General features: G+C 50.3%; 1 protein-coding gene across 4 annotated transcripts in view; it reads right to left on the reverse strand.

The window, feature by feature from the left end:
• The window catches only part of CALN1 (calneuron 1), a 611,938-nt gene that overhangs the window by 555,437 nt on the left and 29,579 nt on the right, over positions 1-26,922 (reverse strand). The window contains exons 1-2 of one of the 4 annotated variants that reach the window (XM_074390734.1): positions 13,962-15,910; positions 2,601-2,791 (exon numbers count right to left, since the gene is read on the reverse strand). The exons of 2 other annotated variants lie outside the window; for them this stretch is intronic. In XM_074390734.1, the coding sequence (XP_074246835.1) occupies positions 2,601-2,719 (119 nt within the window). In that variant the 5' untranslated portion in view covers positions 2,720-2,791; positions 13,962-15,910. Of the gene's footprint in view, positions 1-2,600; positions 2,792-13,961; positions 15,911-26,922 lie in introns of those variants that run through there. One more of the 4 variants, XM_074390733.1, reaches the window with a different exon arrangement.

Here is a 26,922-nt window from a genome sequence, read left to right on the forward strand (position 1 = left end):
GCCGAGAGCCCGCGGCCCTCCACCGCCCAGTCCGGGAGCCGAGGCCCGACGACGCTCCCCTCCGTGGGCCCCACCGGAGCCCCTGCTCTCCAGCTCCCTCCTGGCCCGCCGCGCAGAGAAAACGGTGAGGGCGTGCAGGCCCAGGCCCGAGGGAGGAGTGCGCAAACGCAGGGTCATTGAGCGTGTGTGTGTGCGTGTGTGTGAGTGTGATGCAAATGAGCCAGGAGGTGTAGACACCCGTGTGTGTGTGTGATGGAAATAAGCCAGGAGGTGTAGACATCTGTGTGTGTGTGTGTGTGCGTGTGTGTGCGTGCGTGTGTGATGGAAATGAGCCAGGAGGTGTAGATACCCGTGTGTGTGTGTGATGGAAATAAGCCAAGTGTAGACATCCGTGTGTATGTGCGTGTGTGTGCGTGTGTGAGTGTGTGTGTGATGGAAATAAGCCAGGAGGTGTAGACATCTGTGTGTGTGTGTGTGTGAGTGTGTGTGAGATGGAAATAAGCCAGGAGGTGTAGACACCCGTGTGTGTGTGTGTGTGTGTGTGTGTTGGAAATGAGCCAGGAGGTGCAGACACCCGTGTGTGTGTGTGTGTGTGTGTGTGAGCGTGTGTGATGGAAATAAGCCAGGAGGTGCAGGAGGTGCAGACACCCGTGCGTGTGTGTGTGTGATGGAAATGATCCAGGAGGTGTAGACACCCGTGTGTGTGTGTGTGTGTGTGTGTTGGAAATGAGCCAGGAGGTGCAGTGCCCATGTGTGTGTGTGTGTGTGCGTGTGTGACGGAAATGAGCCAGGAGGTGTAGACACCCGTGTGTGTGTGTGTGTGTGCGTGTGATGGAAATGAGCCAGGAGGTGTAGACACCCGTGTGTGTGTGTGTGTGTGATGGAAATAAGCCAGGAGGTGTAAACACCCATGAGTGTGTGTGTGTGTGCGCGCACACTCGCGTGTGTGATGGAAATGAGCCAGGAGGTGCAGAGATCCTTAACCCTGGGGTCCAAAGGGAGTTCACGTTCAGCCCCAAGGAGAAGCAGATGCCTTGGGAGAAACTGACTCCTGGGTCACCGCTGTCCTCCAGAGAGAGGTGACACTAAACTGCCTAATTCATGCCACTCGCAACTCTGGCCAAAAAAAATGCCAAATCCCAAAAATGCAGGAACAAATGGGAAATATTTTTAATGTGACAGTGTGTGGAGTAAAAAGATGTCTTTGGTGTGTGATCTCCTCAGACCCACAGAGGCAGGGACATTCCCTTCCCTCCGTCACACCTGCTGAGCTTGTCACGAGATACAGCCCTCCCAGGACTCACAGAAACGTTTCTCTGCCTCAGTTCTTACCTCCTTTTCTCAACAGGCCCCACCCCTTTTCCAGAGGAGGTGTCAGGCACCGTTTCATTGACCCTAGGCTGGTGGAAGTCCAACCGTGCCTGCCCTGGGGGGTCCTCTCCTGGAAGGCATGAGTTGGAATGGGGAGACCATCTCTGCCTCCAGCCAACCTTCCGTGCTCTGAGCCTGCCCTTCAGCACACAGCATCTCCAGCCTCACGTGTCCTATTCCAGACCCGTCCTCGGAGGCGAGGGGAGTGGCCCCCGGGTCGGTAAGTGTCCCCTTGGCCAGGAGTCTCAGTGGTCCCCGCCCTCAGCTTCCCAGACGTCCAGTTGTGCTGCAGAAGGTTCTGAACAATCTTGTAGCATCCGGTGTCTGGGTCCCGCAGCCCAGACCCTGCTCATGGGAGAAATGGCTGAACATCAGGAGCTGAAGTCACCAATAATACTTCCACTTCCTTTTCTTCCCCATAAGCCTCACTCTAAGCTCCCTGCCCCCACCATATACACTTTCAGCTACCACTGGAAGCTGGGGACGCAGCCAGAGCCCCCATTCTGCACAGCCTTAAGGAGACAACTTCAGAGCGTGGCCCCTGACAGGACTCGCCACAGACCACGTCCTTCACGCCAGCATCACGCAGATCGAAACTGCCCTCTATACCAAACCACACCCAGAGCTGAAACTCCTCTTGAGTCTGTAAAGCCATGAGGGTCTCCGAGGAAAAGAAAAAGCAAGATAAAAAACCCAGGGAGGCCTGTGGCGTGGTAGCATAGAAACCTCCTCACCCTGAGCTGATGAATGACCAGAGAGAGGCAGGGTAGCCTAGTGGTTAGGAATTCTGGGTTTGCCTCTGGCTGTGTGATCGCAGACAAGTTGCCCAATGTCTGTGTGACTTGTGAAGCGAAATTAATAACACCCCTATGAAATTATCTGCAAATTGACTGAAATTGTCTATGCAAAGACCCCATTTTTGTGCCACCGCATAGCCCACACTCTGTACGTTGTGTCTGTTGTTGTTTGCCTGAAAACAAGCATGCCCCTCCCCAGGAGTCAGTTTGCAAACCCATCCCTTCGTCCCGTCCACACATCTCAAACAGGCTCAAGAAAGGGGAGACAATCTCTGTACCCAGCTGAGGCAGCCCCTCCCAGGCATCCACGTCACGGATTCTCCTCTCCAGCCTGGACACGCAGCAGCTCAAAGGCTCCCGGACCCCGCGCCACCCCCTACCTGAGGGCTGCCAAACAATCTAGGTGCCGGGGTTTGGGGGAAGAAGACTTGCCAGGTGGGGAAGTCGGGGGCCCGGCTCCTCGGCGGCTCCTCTCCCCCTCCGAGGACTCCTCCGTCCCCCTTTGGCTCATTCTCGGGCTTCCCCTCTCCGGGTTGCTCTGGCAGCCGCATCGGGGTCCAGGGCGATGTTCTCAGAGAGATTTAGGAGCACATCAAAGGAACGTCAGCGAAGGCGCTGAGACTCTGCAAGGAGTTGACAGAAACTTACAGCCTGCACAGAGCTGGGCGATTATTTTTCTCAAAGCCAGCCACCTAAATAATTCACACCCTCCCTTCTGTGTTTACGCAGGACAATGGCAGAAACACAATCCTGGCACAAGAAATATAATTACAGTTGTGACAGATGTTTAGTTATTAATAAGGCCTCCGTCTCACCAGCGGGTATTGCATAACCAGCCAGTAATGGGCTTTTGGAGCCAACCTTCATGTTTACGGGGACTTTCCCACTGGCGCCCCCACGGGCATTGCTGGCATACGAGCAGCGTGGCGAGAGCTGCGGTCAGCGGCGTGATTGCAGCTTGCAAGGGAGCAAAGCACCTCACCGGCATCGTTTGTTTCCTTGCTGCTGACAGCAGGAAAGCCGCAGAAACGAAGCGGGGGGCGGAGCTGGAAATCACCGTCTAACGGCGAAGGCCCCTTGCCAGGCCTCCCAAGCTTGGTGAGGCTGTCACAATCCCAGGGCAACGTCTCCCTAACTTCCTTAAAGCGAAGCACCCAAGATGGCATTCCATCACCCGCTCCACTGCGGACTTAAAGGCCCCGCGTACGGAGTCCCTACGTCCGCTCGATGTCACCAAGCGGCAAAATCCTCTTGCCGTCTCCCTCTCTGATACCAGTTACCGCCTACTTGTCCCTTACAACTCAGCTCGGGGGCCACCTGCTCTGAAAAGCTGTCCTTGACCTGGCCCTCTCCCTTGGCTGGGTTAAGGCACTCCTAATTCCTGCTACCTCCACTGTCACTGGGCCACCATCTTCTCCCTCCTCTCAACATTGTGTGGACAAAATCCCAGCAGGGAGTATTTGATGCATGCAATGGCTTCTCACGGCGACCCACAGGTGAGTCTCCATGTCCCACTGCCGGGCCCCTGAACGTCACGTCCTGGGAAGAGTCCCGCCTCCCTCTTTCTGCTCTCTCGATTCTGGTAAGAGGTGCATGCCCATGCCAGGGAAATGCCCTCCCATCAACACCAGCTCTTAGGAGACCAGGCTCAGAAAATAACTGCAGAGAGCGTGAAGAAGCCTTGAAGAGCTGCATGCGGACTGTGGACATGCCGGCTGCAGGTTATTGTAAATGTGCACACAGTAACCACTGAACGTTAGCCTCACTCAGCTCCAGTGAAGCAGGCTCCTCCCAAAGCCCTGTGTGTAACTCATCTGCCACTGGGACAAATGAATGAAGGACAGACATAAACCAAATGTGTCATTTCCACCTGGACCAGAAACCCCTGCAGCCTTAGCTCACAGCTGGACCAGATGGTGTCTGGGCGCCCCTGACCTCTGAGGTCTCTGGTTCTCTGAAGGTTGTGGGATGGAGTTGAGCCCTCCATCCCACAGCAATGATGAAATAGGACAGGAAGGGTGTTATGTCCTGTGATTGGGCTGGATCTGAAAGACACATTAAAGAGAGTGTCTCAAAGCAAGAAGCCTGTCACCAAACAGCACGAGTGCAACACAGCCACACAACAGCACTTGGCCTAAACACACACATGCACACGCACACACATGCACATGCATGCACACACACACGTGCACACACGCACTCGCACAAGCATGCACACACATGCACACACACATGCACATGCATACACACACACACACACACAACAGCACTGGTCTTCAGATGTGTGCTCACAGACCAGCCTTGTATCACTCATAGCCTAGGGGTGATCTTAGGCCCACCTGGCATGGCGGGAGGCCTCAGGAAACTTACAATTATGGCTGAAGGCGAAGGGGAAGCGGGCCTGTCTTCACATGCCTGTTTCCTGAGACATGTGCCCAGGAGCACTCACCCCACACCCACACGGCTCCCACGCAGCTTCACACAGCTGCACACTCTGTCCCCATCAGCACCCGTACGCCGCTCCCTTACACATGCCCATGACTCACAGATTCACACACGCTACAACACCTACTTCGCCACACACACCGCGCAAGCTGAAACTCCTGGAGACTTCTCTAGTCAGCTCGTTAAGTTAAACAGGAGAAACAAGTGTGTCATCACAGTAGAAATGCAAAAAAAAAAATGACATTTTATTTTCAAATATGCTTTTAGTTGCCATGGCAGGCCCAGCACCATGGAAGTTGTGATTGGTGATAAAGGCATGTTTCAAAAAGCAGCAATTAGCTCCCCATGTGCAGGGACTTCTGTATACGTTGAGTCCCCTCTCCTGTCGGGTCCTTCCAGGCACCGTGGACATCAGAGCAGGGCACCCAGATGAGAACTGCCGGGAGCTCTCTGCAAGGGTGTTCCAGGCTGACGGTCGCCCGGCTTCTGAGCCCACTCCACTTAATGACTTGGAACCTGCCTGCAGCTCTGACGGAGGCAGATCCCCGTAAGGAACAGTGGCTCCTGCTGCTCAGCGGCCTCTGGTGCCCTCACTGCAGCACTCGGGATGTGCCAGAGAAACACAGACCCGGGGGCCCAAAAGGAGCTGGCCCCTGTAGCCAGGGCCATCTCTCCAGAATTCCCCTCTCCCAGTCACAGCTGCCCGCTTGCACGATAACCAGGAAGCCACGCTGCCCTGCACAAGCCGGCCTGACCACCCACGACCAACCAGCGAAGCACCCCGAGCTGCTGTCCGCAGAGAAGGCAGCCCTGCATCTTCCCTCCATTTAACCAGAAGCTTGTCCAAGAGAGGCGCCTCCGGAGTCCCCGTGGCCTTCTGCATCTTGGGACCCAAGGTGCATTTCCTGATAAGCTTCCTTGTCCCCAAATTAACTGGTTACCTCATTTCCTGATGCGATTCTGAACGGCGAGTAATTTCCAGAATTGGTCGTCTAAAGTCCATTTGCTAATTGCCTTTGTAATCATCACCTGAAAGGTCAGCTGGGAGGGGCTGGATTTTTGAGCCCCAGTCTTGAAGTGAGAGCTTTGGCTAATCCCCAGATGCACGTGAGGGTCCTTGTCAGCTTTGGCTAATTCCTAGACGCACGTGAGGGTCCTTGTCAGCTTTGGCTGCCTTCCTTTTTTTTCTTTCTTCGTTCTTTTTTTTTTTTTTTTTTCTGAGACAGAGTCTTGTTCTGCTGCCCAGCCCGGAGTGCAGTGGCGCGATCCCTGCTCACTCCAGGCTTCGCCTCCCAAGTTCAAGCCATTCTCCTGCCTCAGCCTCCAAGTAACTCGGATCACAGGGGCACGCCACCACACCTAGCTCATTTTTGTATTCTTAGTAGAAACGGCTTTCACGACGTTGGCCAGGCTGGTCGCAAACTTCTGACCTCAAGTGATCCGCCCGCCTCGGCCTCCCAAAGTGCTGGGGTTACAGACATGAGCCACCGTGCCCGGCCCCCTGTCCAGTAGGTGACCTACCCACTTGCTTTGCACTGAAAATATCCCAGAACACAGGCCAGTCACTCTTTTAGGGCTCAGACCCATAGGAGGTGCTCTTATCCACCCAAAAAGTGATTCAGCCTTGGGTCTACCCTTTGAGTTCTCCATCACCTGCATCCCTTTTACCAACCCATAACATTCAGAGAATGGTGCAGTGATGTGGTTAAGAACATCCCTAATCAAATTAGACCATGCAGTTCAAATCCTGGCTCTGTCACTTAGGGGCTCTGTGACCTTGGGCAAGTTACTTAACTTCTCTGGGCTTCAGTTTCCTGATCTGCAAAATGGACCTGATAATAGCAGCCCCTACCTTTTAGAGCTATTGTGACGTGTTAGGCACACAGCAGGTGCTACATACGCTAGCTACCTGGTGTGGTTTGGATTTGTGTCCCCACCCAAACCTCATGTGAAACTGTAATCCTCATGTTGGAGGTGGAGCCTGGGACGAGGTGATTGGATCACGGGGCAGATTTTTCCCACTTCCATGCTGTTCTTGTGACAGAGTTCTCATGAGACCTGGCTGTTTAAAAGTGTGCGGCACGTCACTCCTAAGTGGGTGCTGAACAACGAGAACACGTGGACACAGGGAGGGGAGCATCACACACCAGGGCCTGGGGGGGCCGGGGGAGGGAGAGCAGTGGGTGGGGGGATTGGGGAGGGAGAGCTTTAGGGTAAATAGCAAATGAAGATGACGGGGCACCATGGCCCGTGTACAGCTGTGTAACAAACCCGCGCCATCTGCACGTGGACCCCAGAACGCACAGGACGATCAATAAATAATAAATACACAAAACAATAACATGTGTGGTGCTTCCCTCCTCTCTTTCCCTCCCGCTCTGGTCATGTGAAGACATGCCTGTCTTCCGGTCACCTTCCACCATAATTGTAAGCTTCGTGAGGCCGCCGCAGCCACGCTTCCTGTAAAACCTGCAGAATCGTGGACCCATTAAGCCCCTTTTCTTTGTGAACTACACAGTCTCAGGTTTCTTTGCAGCAGTGCAGTAGCAGACCAGTGCGCTATCACTCTCCATCTGTTTCCTTTTTGCACCAGCAGACAGTGACGGAGCTTTCTCTGCCCAGAAGGATGCTGGACTGGGTTCAGAGTGGACGGAGGTGGGACATGCAGAAGTGAAGCCACCACAGAGGTAGCCTCATGGAGCTCAGCGTCAAACACACGGAGCAGAGGAAGGCTGTCCCCGCTCCCTCAGTCTGCAGGAGCAGCCTGTTCCTGAGGGCATCCAAGAGGGGGGCTTTGATTCTCCCCTTCTGTGGCACTCAGGGTACACAGGTGTGCTGTGGCACTCAGGCCCAGGCAGGGGCAACCTGAAAATAATTGGTGCTCAATAAACATGTATTGAACACACATTCAATCAGTGTTAGCTCCCTTGGGTTCCACATTGAAGTTAAAAACAAACCAACCATAGGCCCAGCATGGTGGCTCACACCTGTAATCCCAGCACTTTGGGAGGACGAGGCAGGTGGATCACCTGAGGTCATGAGTTTGAGACCAGCCGGCCAACATGGTAACCCTGTCTCTACTAAAAAACAAAACAAAAATTAGCCAGCCGTGGTGGCTCATGCCTGTAGTCCCAGCTGCTCAGGAGGCTGAGGCACAAGAATCACTTGAACCCACAAGGCGGAAGCTGCAGGGAGCTGGCATCCTGCCAAAGGCTCTCCAGAGGTGTGAAGCTCAGCGAGTGTAACTGGAAGGCGCTGATGACGTTGGTGCAAAACCAAGAAGGCCCTGGTCACCATGGATAAAGAACTTTTTGCATAAACTTACGGGATGAAGGCGCAATTCTGTTACATGCAAGGATTGCACAGTGGTCATGAAAATGCATACAAATGACCACCAAACATGCTCTTTTCTTTTTATTTCCCTTTTTTTCTTTTAGCCTCTAAATACACGTGCTCGACCGTACCCACCCAACTGCACAGATCTAACGGAGAAGCTGCCGAAGGTCACACCGTCGCCCAGGCTGGAGTGCAGTGGCGCAGTCACAGCTCACTGCGGCCTCAACCTCCCGGGCTCAAGCAGTCCTCCCACTCCAGCCCCCCGAGTAGCTGGGACTGCAAGCGGGCACCGTCACTCCTGGTGAATTTTCGTATTTTTTTGTAGAGATGCAGGTTGGTTTCAAACACCTAGAGTCAAGCAACCTACCCGCCTCAGCCTTCCAAAGTGCTGGGACTGCAGGTGTGAGCCACTACATCTGGCCCCAAGAATACTCTCAAATGGACCTCTGTGCCGGCCTACGAGGACAGGAGGTATATGGATACAGTCTGAGCGACTGGTCCCTCATCATTTCGGTCTCTGTAGCCTTCAGCAAGCAATCTGGTGCGCGGGTTACAAGCAGACTCAGCATGCCAACATCTTTCATGGATTTCATCCCTTTTGAAGTGTCTAAAATTCCAGTCACTGGGAGCAGGATTGAGCTGAAAATCTAATGTGTATGAATGGAGGGGATGAGCCCGCATTGTTCACGGGCATAAATAATTCACAAGGATTAAATGATTTTATTTAGCCTCTGGGAGACCCAGGGAACAGTGGTTCTCCAGACTGTTACCCAAAGACCCAGTTCAAAGAATCACCAAGGAACGCTCCCTCCATTTTAACCACATTGGGCATCAGGTTAGAGTCTTTTGCATCTCCTGGTCTCTGCTAGATTTTACAATTGTTGAGGGCCATGTTATAATCCTAATTTTTTCCCCCTGTAACACTTGATAATGGGTTTGCATGTGGTTATTTCCTCTAAAACTCTGCAACGATGCACCACATTCGACCCACAAGTAAAATTTAGTTTTGTTATAACTGAATGTGATTGTTGTTTGAAGGTATCTTTTGGACAAAACGTTACATGGTATGGGTCATGCCATATGGTGTGTAATGGGGCACAAGTTTCTGACAAAAAGGAGGTAGGGGCAGAGTGTGAGCTCCAGCCTGCCCCACAGCTGAGCACTGCATTTCCTGGATCACGGGAGCCCAGAGCGCTTTAGTATGTGAGAGAGGCTGTCAAATCTACTCAACTCATTATTGCTCTTGTGTTTACTAACTCTGCAGAGGTGACTGTTGACCACCGTTTCAAATATCTTAATGCTTAAAAGTATGTCTTCAAAAGCACACCAAAAAACCTAAAACTGGCCGGGCGCGGTGGCTCATGCCTGTAATCCCAGCACGTGGGGAGGCCAAGGTGAGCAGATCACGAGATCAAGAGATCGAGACCATCCTGGCCAACATGGTGAAACCCCGTCTCTGCTAAAAAGACAAAAATTAGCTGGGCATGGTGGTGTGTGCCTGTGGTCCCAGCTGCTCAGGAGGAGGCTGAGGCAGGAGAATCGCTTGAACCCGGGAGGTGGAGCTTGCAGGGGGCCAAGGTCGCGCCCCACGGCCGGTCTCGGATGTAGAAAACGTCCATGGAATTCCTTGAAAGATGCAAAAGCGAAATCCTTTTATGTGATGTAAAAATGAAACCTGTTTTGCCCCTTCTCTGTCTAAAACCAATTAGATGTCAGCATGAAAATAAAATATATATACAGGCAAAGCCAAAATTCCAAGCCCACATCTGAAAACTGAAATTAGCTCCTCAAAAGCACATCCCTACAATTCTTCTCCAAGTGAGACTTCTCAGGAGCTCTAATGTCCCTTCATGTCCCGGCTTAGGATCGTGTAAGCAAAACATCCTAAACTCTAGTTCTTCAGCACGGAAGTCAAGACCTGTGAATGGCTCACCACAACTAAATTAACACTGAAAATCGTCGTAAGATAGAAAACAATACACGATTCCTGAACATGAATACACACACCTCCATATCAGCTCACAAGCCATCACACTACTTCTTACTTTCCAGGAAGCACTAGAGACTTTATTGCTGAAATCAGAAAAAATACAAAGATGTTCACTCTCTCTGCTACTATTAAAATTGCATTATAGGCATTAACCAACATGATTAGACGAGCAATTAGAGGCATAAGATGGGAAAAGAATGAATAAAATAAAGCTATTTGAAGGCGATATGGTTATATGTCTGTAAAATCCAAAATAATCCATGAAAAAACTATTACAAATAATAGGTGAATTTAGTAAAGCATTAGAATGTAAGCTCCACATACAGAGCTGAATAGGATGTGTAGAAACAATATTGAGTTAGAAGGTAGTGTATGAGCAGAACCTATTTATAACAGCAAACATAAATAAATCAAAAATCTTACAGATTTGAAAAAAACTGTATCAAAGGGAAAAAGCAAAGCAATTCCTTAAAATAGAAAATAAACTGAAACATAAAAACAGAACTGTTGTTCAAGTTAATGGCTTAACTACAGAGAAAATCTTTTTTTTTTTTCTTAGTTACTTTAAAACAAAATATTGTGACTGGGCTTTCCAAGCAAGACATAGTCTCAGGACGAAAAGAACCACAAAGGAATCATACAAAAGAGATTCACGTAACAGCATTAGGAACCAAGATTTTCCATGTTAGAGAAAAGAGCTATATATATAACAATTTTAAGGTTAGGTAAAAACTCTGAAATGTAGATTGAATAAGAATATCAGTGTGAACTACTCATAATTTATTTTTTAACTTTAAAAAAATATGGACCTGTCAGTTTTGTCACTGAAAAGATGTCAAGGTATAAAGCTCAGGCAACGAGCACCCAAATTGTGGTCTCTAAATACCATTTTCAGCTGAGCAACCAGTTCCACTGGAGGAAACAGGAAAAGTCAGCTGGGACTTACCGTCAGGCCTAAAAGTGAGTAAGCTCTCAGTGATGCCAAATGAGAGAGAAACCAACCTGAAGACACATCCAATGACCAGATACGGTACAACTCATTATCCTGAAAACTAACATGAACATAATTGCTAAGGCCTCAAGTAATTACTCTTAAAAGTAATAAGTAAGAAAAGAACCAAACACTTGCCCTCCCTTTTCCATGCAGATTATATTACAGGGTAACCAAATAGTTGACAAAGCAAGTCTGTTTTAGAGAGGGATCGCCAAGCAATAAAGAAAAGATCAGAGATTGGAACACGGCCCTTTTCCCACCTCTAATGAAACAGCAGACCTAGGTACTGATTGTAAGATGTTGTTACAGCAGTTGTTATCACAGTTTTCTCTGCAGTGATGGGTCAGGTCCATTGCCAGGTAAGTGGCAAGGAAGTTGTTACTAATAATAGTAACCCAATTTAGGAGAAAGTATGGGCTGGGCGCAGTGGCTCACGCCTGTAATCCCAGCACTTTGGGATGCCGAGGCGGATGGATCACCTGAGGTCAGGAGGTTCAAGACCAGCCTGACCAACATGGAGAAACCCCATCTCTGCTTAAAACACAAAAATTAGCTGGGTGTGCTGGCAGATGCCTATAATCCCAGCTCCTCAGGAGGCTGAAGCAGGAGAATCACTTGAACTCAGGAGGTGGAGGTTGCAGTGAGCCGAGATCACGCCATTGCCCTCCAGCCTGGACAAGAGACTCCATCTCAAAAAAAAAAAAAAAAAAGAAAGAAAGAAATCTATGTTCTGAGTTTCCCATGGCGGTCTGCTAAGTTGCTGCAAATAGGCCACAGGAGTGCCCGGCTAGTGACCCAGCCCTCCTCAGCCCTCCCCAGCCCTCAGGAGCCACCAGGCCATCTTGGCGGGGTCCCACTGGTCACCAGCCGCCTCCCTCACCACCTGGAGTGTTTCGGAGACATTATCACCTCCACTATGTGCCGTGACCTGAACACAGTTGGGAAATGCAGCACTCTATGGCTTCTCAAGCATGTCAGGAACTTTGGTGGCCAAGAGCAGTATCTTTGCATTTAACTGCACGGAATTCTGTCCTGAACCCAGGGGGGGGTCCTGGCCCCTGCTCCCTGCCCCATGTTCTCTTCACTGGGGCGAGGTGTCCATAGGGCACCCAGTCCACCATCTGAGGCCACATGGGAGCTTGTCTCCAGACTGTGAAAGTACTCAGATGGCTCCCAAGTGAGGACTCAGAGTGTTGACAACTGCATGGGCCCCAACCTGGCCCAGCAAGGGCCCGGCTGTCACCGGCACGCAGCTAAGCCCACCGTGCCCTTTAGCTTCTGTGCCCACCCAGGGGCAGCAGCCGGAGGAGCCGCCCCAGCCCTGTCCCCTCACCCTGCCCCCACGGAACCTGCTTTGGGAAAAACAAATTGCAACAGTAAAAATGCCCCATGTTCCAAATCAAGCCCTTGTCAAAGTCCCTTGTCTCCAGCCCAGGAAGTTTCTAGAAGCACTCAAACCACAGGACAGAGAAGTACTGGTGGCCCAGATGTCCCTGGAGAAGCCATCTCCCACCTCCAAAAGGAAGTGCCCAGACCATGGAGGCCTGGCTTTCCCGGTAGGACAGTATTTGGGGTCACCCATCTGCCTCCTGGAGCAGCAGGTCCAGCTCTGAGAAGGTTCTCTGACGGCTGTGCTGGCTCACCCTAAGGCCACCCGGAGCAGACCAGTGCTGGTGGCCACCTTCGGACCTGGGCTCACCCCAGGGATTTGCACTGACGGGTAACCTGGCAGAGATCACAGAGGCAGGTTCTGATAAAGACACACACACACACACTCTTACATGTATGCACACTTACACACACACATACACACTGACACTTGTGCACAACCACTCACATACACACATATACACTCACACACATTCACACCACACACTCACACTCACACACACATGTACACACATACATTCATACATACACTCATCCATACATTCACATACACTCATCCACACACATCCACACACACCCACAAACATACACACTCAGACATGCACACTGCACATGCCCAGTCTTACACACCTATATAAACTCACAGACTCACATATCACACATGGACACACACACTTATGCATGCTCACACCACACACATACATAAGCACACACACATACACTCAAACACACTCACATGCTCATACATGCATGCACTCATATGCACACAACACACACTCACACTCACACACACATATACACAGTAACACATGCACACACACTCATACACATAAACACTACACATACACATATACACTCATAGTTATGCACACACACAGCACATATACACATGCACACACACCCATGCACATATACACGCACACTCACTACACATACACATACACACTCACACTTATGCACTCACATGCACATCATACACATACACACACCCTACACACTCACACACACACTCAGTTATGCACATACACAGCACATATACACGCACACTCACTACACATAGACATACACATGCACACTCACATGCACAACACTCATTTACACACACATGCACATTCATACACACCTTACACAGCACTTGCAAACACTCCTACTTATGCACATTCACATGCATGGCACTTACACATAAACATGCACACACATCCACATACATCACACACATGTACACACACATACACGCACACACACTCTTACCTACATAACACACACCCACACACAGATACCACACACACCGCCCTCACATACACTCCCTCTTCCTTCTGTTTCCACCAGGTCTGCTGTCTCCAAGGCTTTCTGGTTTTGAGTCCCCCGCTAAAATTACAATGCTCCTGAGAGTAATTGAGCTCTGGCAGGTAATGCCTTAATTACCCACCAACGTCACATTTCCTGTCACCCTCGCCAGGCAGGAGCAGTGTGCTGAGGCGGACCCACTGGCCGGAGACAGACTGTGGGGGACCCAGCTTCCTGAAGCCTGGCAGGAGGCTCAGGAGGGCCACGACCCAGCCACAGGCCCACGGATCTCTTTGGGCCCTGGGGTCCGAATCCTTCATTCTCAGCACCCACCACAGTGCCGTGTCCTTACCCAGGGCTTCGCAGCATCCACTAACACGAAGAGTCCAAAGACACTGGGCAGACTGAGACGGGAGGCCGAGCTGCTTCCAGGGCCACACGGCTCCTCTTGCAGGCTGGACGCCTTGACAGGCTCATTGGCCCAGCCGGAGAGGTGCCGGCTGTGATGCGGGGGCCGAGGTTAATCGGACGAGGGGCGTTTGAGAAGCGTCACCTGGAGGACAGGAGGGAGGTGCCCTGTGCAACGGGATTGGCACACCTGACTACACAGAAGGTTGCGGTCTTGGGCTGCCTCCCCCACTCTGCCTTTCTGTCTCCAATGTCACAAAAATGAAGCACCAGCCAACAAAATCAGGATGCAGAAACCACAACCAGTTTGTGTGGATTCACCTGAGCCCGGGTGGGGGGAAGTGAGTTAGAACCAGAACCAAAGGCGACGAGGAAATCAATTGCAGGTCGGCGGTGGCTTCCCACTGCTGCCCCAGCTGCCGAGGGCTCCCGCCGCGCGGTCCCTGGTCACCAGCACTGTGTGTTTGAATGTATTCATTGTATTTTAAAATGATTACGGTCAATCCAGTAGACAGAAGCTGATTCGTCCAGACGTATAATTATTTTCTAAATGCTTCTACTTCTTGATGGCAGAGTTGGCAGAGACTTTGAGAAAGAAGAGGAGTCCATTGGCTCTTCGCGTTCGTTAGCCATCGTTGTGGGAACCTTCTCCGTGGGTTCGAGGTAATCCACGCTGCCCTGGGACACCCTGGCCTTAAACGCAATCACAGGGGTCTTGTGTTTTCAGCCCCACGCGGGGAATCCCTGGGTCTCTAAGTCTCACCTGGAGCTCCTCTCTCCCACGGGCTGCTTTTCCCTGTTCCTCTTTTTGGTTTTGTGTTTTAAGGATTTTTAACATTTCAGCTCTAACTGAGATTCAGAAGATACGTGTGCAGGTTGGTTAAATGGATGTACTGTGTGATGCTGAGGTTTGGGGTGAAAACATTCCCGTCACCCGGGTAGTGAGCGTAGGTCGTGTTTCAGCCTCTGCCCCTCCCTCTCTTCCCTCTCCAGTAGCCCCCAGTGTCTGTCTGCCCATCTGTATGTCCACGTGTGCCCAGTGTTTCTCTCCCACTTGTAAGTGAGAACAAGCGGTATTTGCTTTTCTGTTCCAGCATTAATCCGCTTAGGATAATGGTCTCCAGCCGTATCTATGTTGTTGCAAAGGACATGATCTCATTCTTTTTTATGGCTGTGTAGTATTCCAGGATGTAGATGGACCACATTGTCCACTGATGGGCTCCTATGTGGGTTCATCGTCTTTGCTCTTATGCATAATGCTGCGGTGAACACACAGGCGCAGGTGTCTTTTTGGTAGAACAGATGATTTTCCTTTGGGTTTGGGAAGGGGCTCTGCCCGGGTGGCTGCCTCACTGCACCCTCCAAATGCCCCGTCCCAGGTCCGTCGGTTACCAAAGAAGGAAGACCTAGTCTTCAGGAATCCTGGGACAGGGCATTCGGCCACCGTACCTTCCTCAGGGTTCCCGTCTGGACTGGCTCAGGTGCTCCTCCAAGGCTGGGTTTGAGAGGCACGGGTTTGCCCTTTTGGCTCTGACTGCACGAATACAGGCGTCCCAGAAACCTTTCCCAGCGGGCCTGCGAGTCATCCTGATACAGAACAGCTGGGCTCCTGGCTAACCACCACCCCTCCCAAGCCTGGACCCTCGGCCCTAAGTGGAAACAGCTGGCCTCATTTTCGTCCCAAATGATTGCCTTACTGGCCTGCCACGCACCTATGCTTTGCCCATAAAAAGAAAACAGAGCAACACGGTGGCTGACCAGCAAGGAACTTCCCCGAGATCAGATTCCTGATGTTAGTATTATTTAATTTCAATTGTTTTTAGGGAACAGGTGGTTTTTGGTTACCTGGATGAGCTCACTGGTGGTGATTTCTGAGATTTAGCGCCCCCGTCACACACCGTACCCAAGATGTTGTCTTTACCCCTCACGCCACCCCCAGCCTCTGCCCACCCCAAGTCCCCACAATCCATTAGTTCACGCTGTATGTTTGTCTGCCCTGATAGCTTAGCTATGAGTGAAGTAACTCAGGAGTGGAAAACCAAAAGAAGAATTCTTCTTCATCCTTCACGTCAACCCTCACCTTTCCCAAATTGGTTTTCTCTCTTCATCAACCTTTCTGCTTTTGACATCTTATCTTCTTGGCTTTATCTTTTACATGAACTCTCATGGTATAATTTCATCTTGATTTTATAACATTCATCTTATTTCAGATCATAAGATTTCGTTTTATCCCACTTATTAATGAGAACATAGGGTATTTGGTTTTCCATTCCTGAGTTACTTCACTTAGAATAACGGCCTCCAGTTCCAGCTAAGTTGCTGCAAAAGACATTATTTCATTCCTTTTCGTGGCTGAGTAGTATTCCACAGTGTATATATACCACATTTTCTTTATTCACTTGATAACCCACAGGTCCGTAGGTGGGTTCCCCATCTTGAAGTTGTAAATTGTGCTGCTATAAACATGCATCTGCAAGTGTCTTTGTCATAGAGTGACTTCTTTTCTTTTGGGTAAATGCCCCGGAGTGGGACTTGGAGATCAAACGGCAGACCTCCTTTCAGTTCTGTGAGGAAGCTCCACGCTGCTTTCCACAGTGGTTGTGCTAGTCCGTGTTCCCACCGGCCGTGGAGACGCGCTTCCTTTTCACCACATCAACTACAGCAGCTACTGTTTTTGGACTTTGTAACCGCGACCACTCTTGCGGGGGTAAGGTGGTATTGCCTGTGGTTTTGATTTGCATTTCCCCAATGATTCGGGATGCTGAGATTCTTGAGGAGCCACAAGCCCCCTGGCTGCTTATTTTGATAAAAGCTTTTCAAGGTAGCAGCAGCAGCTGATAAAGCTGCAGGGTCCCCAGCACCCTTTAATTCTTCTGGCGGAGTGACACCATCCTCTGCAGAGGGACAGCTTGCTGGAGGACACTCTAAGAACTGGTTACAAAGCCACTTCCCTCCTCCTCTGCAGGTGCTTCCAGCCAACTTCCCAAAATATCCTCTCCCAGTGAGATTCCATTTATACAAATTACCATTTACTTGTTTCATTCTTATTCTTCATCCTTCACGTCAACGCTCACCTTTTCCTAACCGTTTCTCTCTTGGTCAGCCTTTCTACTTTGAACATCTTATCTTCGTCTTTATCTCTTACATGAACTCTCACAGTGTCATTTTGTCTTTATCAGATTCATCTTATTTCAGATTGTAAGATTTCATTTTGGCCCGGTGCAGTGGCTCACGCCTGTCATCCCAGCACTTTGGGAGGCTGAGGCGGGCGGATCACTTGAGGTCAGGAGTTCGAAACCAGCCTGGTCAACATGGGGAAACTCCATCTCTAACAAAAATACAAAAATTAGCCAGGCATGGTCCCAGCTACTCAGGGGCTAAGGCATGAGAATCGCTTGAACCTGGGAGGCAGAGGTTGCAGTGAGCCGAGATTGCGCCACTGCACGCCAGCCTGGGAAACAGAGACTCCATCTCAAAAAAAAAAAAAGGAAAGAAAGATTTCATTTTATCTTATCATTTCATCTTATCAATTTCACCAATCTTCATCTTTAATGGATGGAATTATTCAGAATTTGTTCTCGTATTGTATTTGCCTTTAGTCTTTATTTCTCCTAATTTTTCTTTCAGGTTTTCGTTTCCCTACGTTCTACAATTCCTGTATCACGGGACAAATGTGCTGCTTTTATTTCCCTTCTTTTCGTTCCTTTTGAATGTTGCCTTTCTGAGTAGCACAGAAAGCCCGGCCCCGGGGCGGGGACCAGCCCAGGGCCAGGGCAGGAGGTTTCCCCCTTCACAGGCGTCCTTCCAGCTGTCTGTCCTCCAAACAGACCTCCAGACCATCCAAGCTTGGCTTTCCAGATAACCTCACCCCTAGGAGACCCAGAGGTGCCACCCCTGGGTGAGAGTAGCCGACCAGGCTGGTCTTAAACCCCTAGCCTCAAGAGATCCTCTTGCCTCAGCCTCCTGAGTAGTGTCCTTTTTTATTTTCTTCCTCGGTAAGTTGAGGCCCGTTTTAGATGAATGGCAAGATTCACAGGACGCGGGCGGGTTTGAGGCTGGGCCCAGCTCGGAGGTTCCTCTCCTGAGCCTGAGGACGCGACACAGTGAACAAGCAATCCACAAGCTCTAGGACTCGGCATGATTTCCCCCTGGGTATCCATGTTGCTAAATCCCCCTAAGGACCTCAGAGAGGGGTAGGGTTTCTTGTTGTCTGTTTTGTTTGTTTTTGTTCTTGTTTTTGAGACAGAGTCTCACTCTGTTGCCTGGGCTGGAGTGCAGTGGCACAATCTCAGCTCACTGAAACTTCCACCTCCCTGGTTCAAGTGAGTCTCCTGCCTCAGCCTCTCAAGTACCTAGGATTACAGGCACACGCCACCACTCCCAGCTAATTTTTGTACTTTTAGTAGAGACAGGGTTTCACTACATTGGCCAGGGTGGTCTCGAACTCCTGACCTCAAGTGCCTCGGCCTCCCAAAGTGCTGGGGTTACAGGCATGAGCCACTGGGCCTGGCCTCCTGCTCAGTTACTACCAGGGACCCTCCAGCCCCACGTGCCCATGGCTGAGGCCAGGCTCCCAATCAGTGCCACGCCTCATTAGTCATGAGTTCCAGCACAGCTCCAGTCCATCCACGACTGCGTATCTGCCCATTCTGAGGGGTTGGCCATTCTTAATTACGGAAAGTGGTATACGTCACTGCTGCTGTTGCAGCTAACATTGATTGACAGCTCCTTAGTTCTGCTGAGCAGGCAACAGGCCATCCTCTCATTACCATCTCATCTGAGTCTCACAGCCGCCCTGGGAAGTAGGAGGTGTTTGCATTCCTGCTAAACGACGACGTTAAGGGGGTTATGAAGCTTGCAGAATTTGAATGTGCAGATTCTTAAGACTGCAGATTTGAATCCAGACCTCTCTGCACACAGAGTCCCACATCTGAGCTGCCACTCCGTCTCTTAGGGAGGTGGCTACCTGTTGGCTTTGGGAAAGAGATTCCAAGAATCACAGCCAAACTCCTCCTCATCCCAGGGTGTCCTCGGCGGAAGCCAAAGACAGAAGGAAGCACAGCTAAGAGGACACAGAAGCCTCAGGGTGCAGGTGGCTGCGGCCTCTGACTGGGGGCGTCTCTGAGGAGGGGTGCTTCAGCCAGGAAACCAGGAGGGATTTCTGCCACTGGCTTCTGGAAAGTGAAGAATGCATTGCCCAGACTTGAGCCCACTTACCCCAGGGACCGTGCAGATAAGCCTCACTTGGCTGAAGGACCAGAAGAAGGTGAGGGACCAGGACCAGCCCAAGGCAGCTGGCCCGCCCGATGCCGGCAGGCGCAGTACTGATATGGTGTGGCTCTGTGTCTCCACGCAAATCTCATCTTGAATCGTAATCCCCAGGTGTGGAGGGAGAGACCTGGAAGGAGGTGACGGGATCACGGGGCGGTCTCCCTGTGCTGCTCGAACGATCGTGAGTGAGCTCTCGCAAGATCTGATGGTGTCGTAAGTGTCTGAACGCTCCTCCTTTGTTCACGCTTCTCCTTGCTGCCGTCCTGTGAAGGACACGTTTGCCTCCCCTTCCGCCGTGATTGTAAGTTTCCTGAGGACTCCTCGGCTATGTGGAACTGTGAGTCCATTAAACCTCTTTCCTTTATAAATTACAGAGCCTTGAGTATTATCTTTAAACCAGTGTGAAGACGAACTAATACATCTACTGTAGCTGAAAAGCCGGGAGCCTAAACTTCCCAGGCCAAGCACCGTGAGATGGATGGAGAGGGCCAGGCGGGCTGTCCTGCTGTGAGCACCAGGCTGGATTGATCCCCCGAGGAGTGCTCTCTTAGGAAGTGCTTCTATCAGCCTCACTTGAGTCTTTGGTTCTGCGGACAGTGAGCAGCTATGGCCTGCACTGACCACCCGTGTTTGCTGTTCACACAGACTCTACAGCGTGTGGGGGTGCTCAGTGCCCGTGGCGGGCCTGAATGTGTGGTGACGTCCTTACCCAAGCCCGTCTTCCCCTCCCACACGAGCCTCCCATTTGCCGTCCTGCCTCTTCTCTGCAGAATCGCAGCAATCTTTATTTTTAAAGAGATGAGGTCTCACTCGGTCACCCAGGCTGGAGTGCAGTGGTGTGATCATGGCTCACTGCGGCCTCAACTCCCCGGGCTCAAGCGATCCTCCCACTTCAGCCTCCCAAGCAGCTGGGATGATAGGCACACATCACCACGCCTGGCTAATTTTTACAAATTATTTGTAGAGATGATGGGGCCTTGCCAAGCTGGTCTCAAACTCCTGACCTCAAGCCATTCTCCCACCTTGCCTTCCAAAGTGCTGACATGACAGGTGTGAGCCACCCACCCGGCCACGACCCTGCCCTTTGAGAGCTAAAAGAAGAAAGCAAATTGTCCTTAGCTCAGCTGGGGCCATTTCCCAATTGCTTCATCAGCAAGGAGCTGGTTATTGGGCTGTCCGGGCCTCCCCAGCGGTGCAGAATGGAGGTGAGGGGGATTTCCTGTTGCTCCACTCTGCAGAGTTGGAGGATGATGTCCACTCTGCAAGAGAGATGCTCTGTAGGCACCTTAGGATGGCAGGACCCTGATCCCAATGTCCTTCTGTTTTTTTCTTTAGAAACAGGGTTTTTCTCTGTCCTCCGCTGGTGTCCAGTGGCACAATCATCATTCCTGAGGAGCTGAGGTTACAGGCGCGTGCCATCACAAATGGTGACACTGTTGTTATAATTGTAGAGGCAGGGTCTTGAACCCCTGGCCTCAGGCAGTCCTCCCAGCTCAGCCTCCCACAGTGCCTGCGTTACAGGCAGGAGCCACGCGCTGGGCTGCACAGTGATCTTTTGAATGAGCAGAATAGATCACGTCACTGTCTTGCTTACTGTCCTCTCAGGGACGGATCGTTCTACGTGGAACAGAATCCCAGGCCTGCTGCATGGTCCCGCTGCCGCCTGCACCTCCGCCTCCTTCTCTCTGGTTCCCGCCGCCTAAGCCCTGCCTCTCCCACAACCTCGCCCCTTCTTGCCTGAATGTGTTTACACCTGATATTCCTCTGGGCTGCTCCTGCCCCACCACGCACATGTGGCTTCCCCAGCCTCAGCTCAGTGTCCCTTCCGCACTCATGTGAAGTGAGCCTCCGCAGACACGCTCCAGACACCCCCCGCCACGCTGCGTTTTATCCTAGCATTGATCACTCCGGGGGATGACCACGTGGGTTCAGTCACTCGCTCGATAAGATTTCAAGTTCTTCTCATCACCACAGAGTAGCCTGTATTAGACCAGCCCTCATACAAACAATCATCACAAATTCTGCACAATATACAAAAGACTATGCTCAGAAGGCAGCAGAGAGTGGCCCAGAGCGGGAAGAAACTGAAAAGGAGGCGATTTTTGGAAGCGGGAAAGGCACAGATTAATTTTTGGTTTTGTTTTTATTTTGTTTTATTTTAGAGACACAGTCTCACTCTGTGGCCCAGGTTGGAGGGCACTGGTGTGATGTTGGCTCACTGCAGCCTCAACCTCCTGGGCTCAAGTGATCCTCCTGCCTCAGCCTCCCAAGTAGCTGGGACTACAGGCACACGCTGCCACGTCCAGCTAATTTTTGTATTTTTTGTAGAGACGGGATTTCACCATGTTGCCCAGGCTGGTCTCAAACTCTGGGATTCAAGTGATCCGCCCTCACTGGCTCCCAAAGTGCTGGGATTACAAGTGTAAGCCACCGTGCCCGGCCCAAATTTTTGGTTTTTATTGCTTTCACCTGAAGGCGGTCCCCAGTCAGCGCTACTGCTGGGGCGAGGCCAGAACCCTGAAGTCTTACTGTGGAGCAATCAGAAAAGACTCTTCAGGACGACAGCGGCAGCTAGAAAGCCGGAAGGACGGCCAGGCACGGGGGCTCACGCCTGTGATCCCAGCACTTTGGGAGGCCGAGGCGGGCAGGTGGCTTGACTCTGGGGTACAAGTCCAGTCTGGCCAACATGTCGAGACCCCATCTCTTAAAAAAAAGAAAAGGAAAGACAAATGTTAGAGGGGCCTATCAGAAAAGACAGAATCCTAGTGGGGGGGACCCACGTTTTGAGAGTGGCTCTGTGAAACCTCTGGTTGACCCCCTAACGACACAACACAAAGAGCAGACTCCAAGGAGCCCGGCTCAGCCTAAGAGAACCAGGTAGACATTTTAGCTGCTGTCCAGCCGGGCTAACTTCCTACTGAAACAAAAACTGACAAAGAAATCAATAGTCTTCAGAGGTGCCCAACAGAACCCAGAGTCTGCCCAACAGATTGTTCACAAAGTCCAGGGTAGAATGCAAAATTATTAGACATTCCCAGAAACAGCAAAATAGAATCCATCTTCAAGAGGAAAGTCGATCAGTGGACACCAACCTCAAGTGGGTTCAGACACTGACGTTAGCTCAAGGTCCTAAAAGAAAGTCTTCGCTGTTTCCATTATTTATTGTTCACCCCTAGACTAGGAGTCCCGACAGAGCAGAAACCTTTTAGATTTTGTTTCTTGCAATATCTCCAGCACCTAGAATAGCAATTGGCTCGTAGAAAATATCTCCCCTAAATGAACGTGGGGTAATGTGGGATTTTCCCCTCATTGTCCACCATTAGGATTTGAGGCCCGTCCCTGATGAAGTGAATGAGGACAGAGAACAAAATCATTCCCATTCTCTTCTCAACAGAGGGCATGGTTCATGGTCATGAATTAGTCGTAGCTGCTACAGACAAATGACTTGGATCTCAGATGATTGCCAAAAAGGAAGCCTGTAGAATAGCTATTCTGAAACTCAATGGTCATCAGTTTTCAAAAACAACCTCACATTCTTCATGATTTATTAGAGTTTCTCTCTATATAATATATATTACATAAATATATATAATTATTATATGTAAAAAGACGTGTGTGTGTGTGTATATATATATATATATACACGTACATATTTGAGATGGAGTTTCGTTCTGCTGCCCAGGGTGGAGTGCAGTGGTGTGATCTCAGCTCTCTGCTGTCTCCATCCCCTGCCAGGTTCCAGCGATTCTCCCGCCTCAGCCTCCTGAGTAGCTGGGATTACAGGCACGCGCCACCACGCCCGGCTAATTTTTTGTCTTTTTAGTAGAGACGGGGTTTCACCGTGTTGGCCAGGCTGGTCTCCTGACCTCAGGTCATTTGCCCACCTCGACATCCCAAAGTGCTAGGATTACAAGTGTGAGCCACCACCCCACCTGTAATTATATATTTTAATAAATATATGTAATTATTATAGATTTATATATAATTATAGATTTATAGATAATGTATATTTATACATAATAATTACATATTTATAGATTATATATATTTACACATAGTAATTAGAAATGTATAGATAATATGTTTATCTGTAATATGTTTTGTCTATAATCATTATACATATTTTTAACAGATGCAATAATCATATATATATATATATATATATATATAAATTCTAGGACCTAGGTATTTAATTTGTGGTCAATTTATAACAGGATACACCAGGAAATTAAATTATGATGTTTAAGGTTAAACATAATAAAATTTTATAGGGAGGTTAATTACTGAGGTGGCTGTTTAGGTCACCTGCTTTGTTTTCCGGATAAACGTTTTTCTGCCATGGTCAGCGCTTGGGATGTGGCTACCCCTTGCCCGGACTTCACATGGAACCTGAAATAGTCCCCTCCAGGGGCTTCTCAGCCTGGCCTTTCAATACATAACCGCCTGGGGCGCACGCACTGACCAATCAAAACGGAGGTGAGCCGAGCGCCAACCAATCAGAAGCGACGCCAGCTCTAAGGCACGGTCCCGCTGCACCTGCGTCCGACAGGGCATGGCATTCCGGAAAGTGTCCCTGTCACCTGTTCCCTGTTCCTAAGAGGACTTCAGTGCCACCTCCAGCGCTACCAACTGTTAGAGCATATGGGGCTGCACTCAACCATCAGCCCGGGCCAGCTGCCCTCCATGTTTTTGTCTAGGAGAATTATCTCAAAATTCCTCACCCAGTGCTCACAGTGTTGGAAGAATAACTACCCAGGGAGTGAAGCCAAGTTGGTTTTCTCGTGTGTGTGTGTGTGTGTGTGTGTGTCAGATGGAGTCTCACTCTGTCACCCAGGCTGGAGTGCAGTGGCTCAATCGTAGCTCACTGCAACCTCCACCTCCCAGGTTCAAGAGATTCTCCTGCTTCAGCCTCCCGAGTAGCTGGGATTACAAGCCTGTGCCACCACACCCGGCTAATTTTTTTATTTTTAGTAAAGATGAGGTTTCATCATATTGGCCAGGCTGGTCTCGAACTCCTGACCTCAAATGATCCACCAGCCTCAGCCTCCCAAAGGGCTGGGATTACAGGCATGAGCCACAGAGACCGACACCAATCTATTTTTCTTAACCACCAATAAAGCTATTATTACTAGTGGGGGGCCGTTTCCTTCAGGTAAAAAATTATGAGGAACCCAAATATGAAAATGACAAAAAAAAACGGAGGGTTCGGGTGAAACAGAATCCTCCTGATCTCTGCACCCCCACCCTTTGCCATTCCCCCAGCACACAGGCACACACGTGTACACCCACATGCGCGCACGCACACACAACTTAACACTGCAGCAGCCTCTGTCACCACTCCATGGAATCACCTGTCATGGTGAATGACTTGAGGGAAGGCAGCCCACCATAGGTCATCTAAACTCTAAGTCAGATTCAGTCGGGTGCAGAGGCTGATACCTGTAACCCCAGCATTTGGGAGGCCGAGGCTGGAAGATCATTTGAGGCCAGGAGTTAGAGACCAGCCTGGGTAACATAATGAGAGAGACCTTGTCTCTACAGACTATTTAAAAATTAGCGAGCGTAGTCGTGTGTGCCTGTAGTCCCAGCTACTTTATAGGCTGAGGTCAGAGGATCTTTGGAGTCTAAGAGTTCAAGGCTGTAGGGAGCCATTGCAATACCCCAGCTGGGACAAGAGACTCGTCTCCAAAAAAAAAAAGTTAAGTCAGACTATCAGAAAATGTTTGGGAACAGCTCCACCTCCCCAACCATCTCCCAACCTTGAAGAATATTAAGAGGAGGCAGCCAGTCCTGTTAAACTCCTTGCCACAGTGAACTGTGAGACTGTTCAAGACACTTACTACACTATACCATGTCTTCCCTTTGAGGACTGATATGGGTTGGCTGTGTCCCCACCCAAATCCCGTCTTGAATTGTAGCTCCCCAAATCCTCCCGTGTCACGGGAGGGACCCAGTGGGAGGTAACTGGCATGCTGTTCTGGTGATGGTAAGCCTGACGAGCTGTGACGGTTTTACGAAGGGCAGCTCCCTGCACACGCTCTCTTGCCTTCCACCGTGTGAGACGTGCCTTTGCTCTTCCTCTGCCTTCCGCCATGATTGTGAGGCCTCCCCGGCCATGTGGAACTGTGAGTCCATTAAACCTCTTTTTCTTTATAAATTACCCAGCCTTGGGTATGTCTTTATGAGCAGCATGAAACAGACAAGTACAAGGACCCATGGCCAGTATTTCCCTCTGCCTCCAGGAACAGAAATAGCCATGCCTGTCTTGAGCAGCTGGCTTGCTTTGATCACATAGATGCCGGGTCTGTCATAAGGGACTGCTTCCCTCTCTGTGCTGGCTGAAAGCAAGCTCAGGGCCACCCCAGACTTTTGCCTCCAGTAAATGCACAGGGTCTGATGTCACGGACTCTGTGTCCTAACCTCACTCCTGGCTCCATCCTGGCCTCTCCAGCCTGGTTCTCCCTTTGTCTTGTTTTCTTTGTCTATTTATTTTTCATTTAATTATGTCCTGCAATTGGATACTCATGTCTGCAAATCACCCTGCATCCTCTCTGGAAGAGGTGGAGAATATATAAACGGATCCTAAATGTTGGGTTTCTGCAGTGCACCAGGGCTCTCTGAAGTTGGCTCCTTTATGACATGCTTCAGCAAGCACCAGCTCTCACATCAGCAATTTCACTGTCGGTTAAAACTAGGAAATCACTCTGCCTGGGCAAAGAGACGGTGCTGGTAAACTGACTCGATTTGGCTGTGTTACGTATTCACGTGATCGCGTTATCTTCTGGATACCGCGTAAGGGGAAGCGGGAAAGAACACAGCCACAGCTCTGTTTGAATCCAAACATGCGTTACTCTCTCTACACACCCCATGGGCCATCTTCAGGCTCAAGGGCAGAAAAGGGAAGACTCAGGGCGTTGGACGATCTCATTGGAGCTTAGGTGTCTTAAATTTCTGCTAGTATAATTCCGTTTTCCTCCAAGACAGTGACTGCAAGAGGGAATGGAACCTGCCCCTTGCAGCAGACTTTGAAATCCTGATCGCCCTCCAGCAGCCCCCTGACCAGGTAGCGGCCTGCAGTATCCCAGGACCAGAAAAACAGATCAACTGCCATCCACACAACAGCAGCACGTCCCCAAGACAGCAGAAATTCCACCAAGGGGTCTCCTCCCAACTCTTAGCATGTATCAGCCGTGCCATATAAACAGGAACGAAACAGAAACAGATTCTAGAAGAAAACTCTCCCACAGGGGAATAAAAAACCCAAGAGTCTCCCATACTGCCCTTGAGTTTTTCAGCTCATCATGGACCCCACAGATTATGCCAAGGCTGGGAGCCCCCCAAGATCAGGATACAATGCCCTGCTACCCGACCCTGGGTGCTTGCAGCTGTTAAGTGGAAATCCATGGAAACCCCAAGAAAAACACCTGAGCACAGTGGCAGAGACTCCAGAAAACTCAGCCTTGGCATTTGGGAAGGATTCTGAGCTCTGCTTCCCTGCTTCTTCTTAAGCAGAAGCATCTCAGGCTTCAGATGAATGTACAACCTAGCTGGGTCTCGGGGTGGCAAGGATCCAGGGCTGGAAAACCAACGCAGATACTGCCTCAGCTGAAAGGTAGGCCTCATGGGATCTGATT

Source organism: Saimiri boliviensis, chromosome 20, assembly GCF_048565385.1.
Source record: "Saimiri boliviensis isolate mSaiBol1 chromosome 20, mSaiBol1.pri, whole genome shotgun sequence".
Lineage (NCBI taxonomy): Eukaryota > Metazoa > Chordata > Mammalia > Primates > Cebidae > Saimiri > Saimiri boliviensis.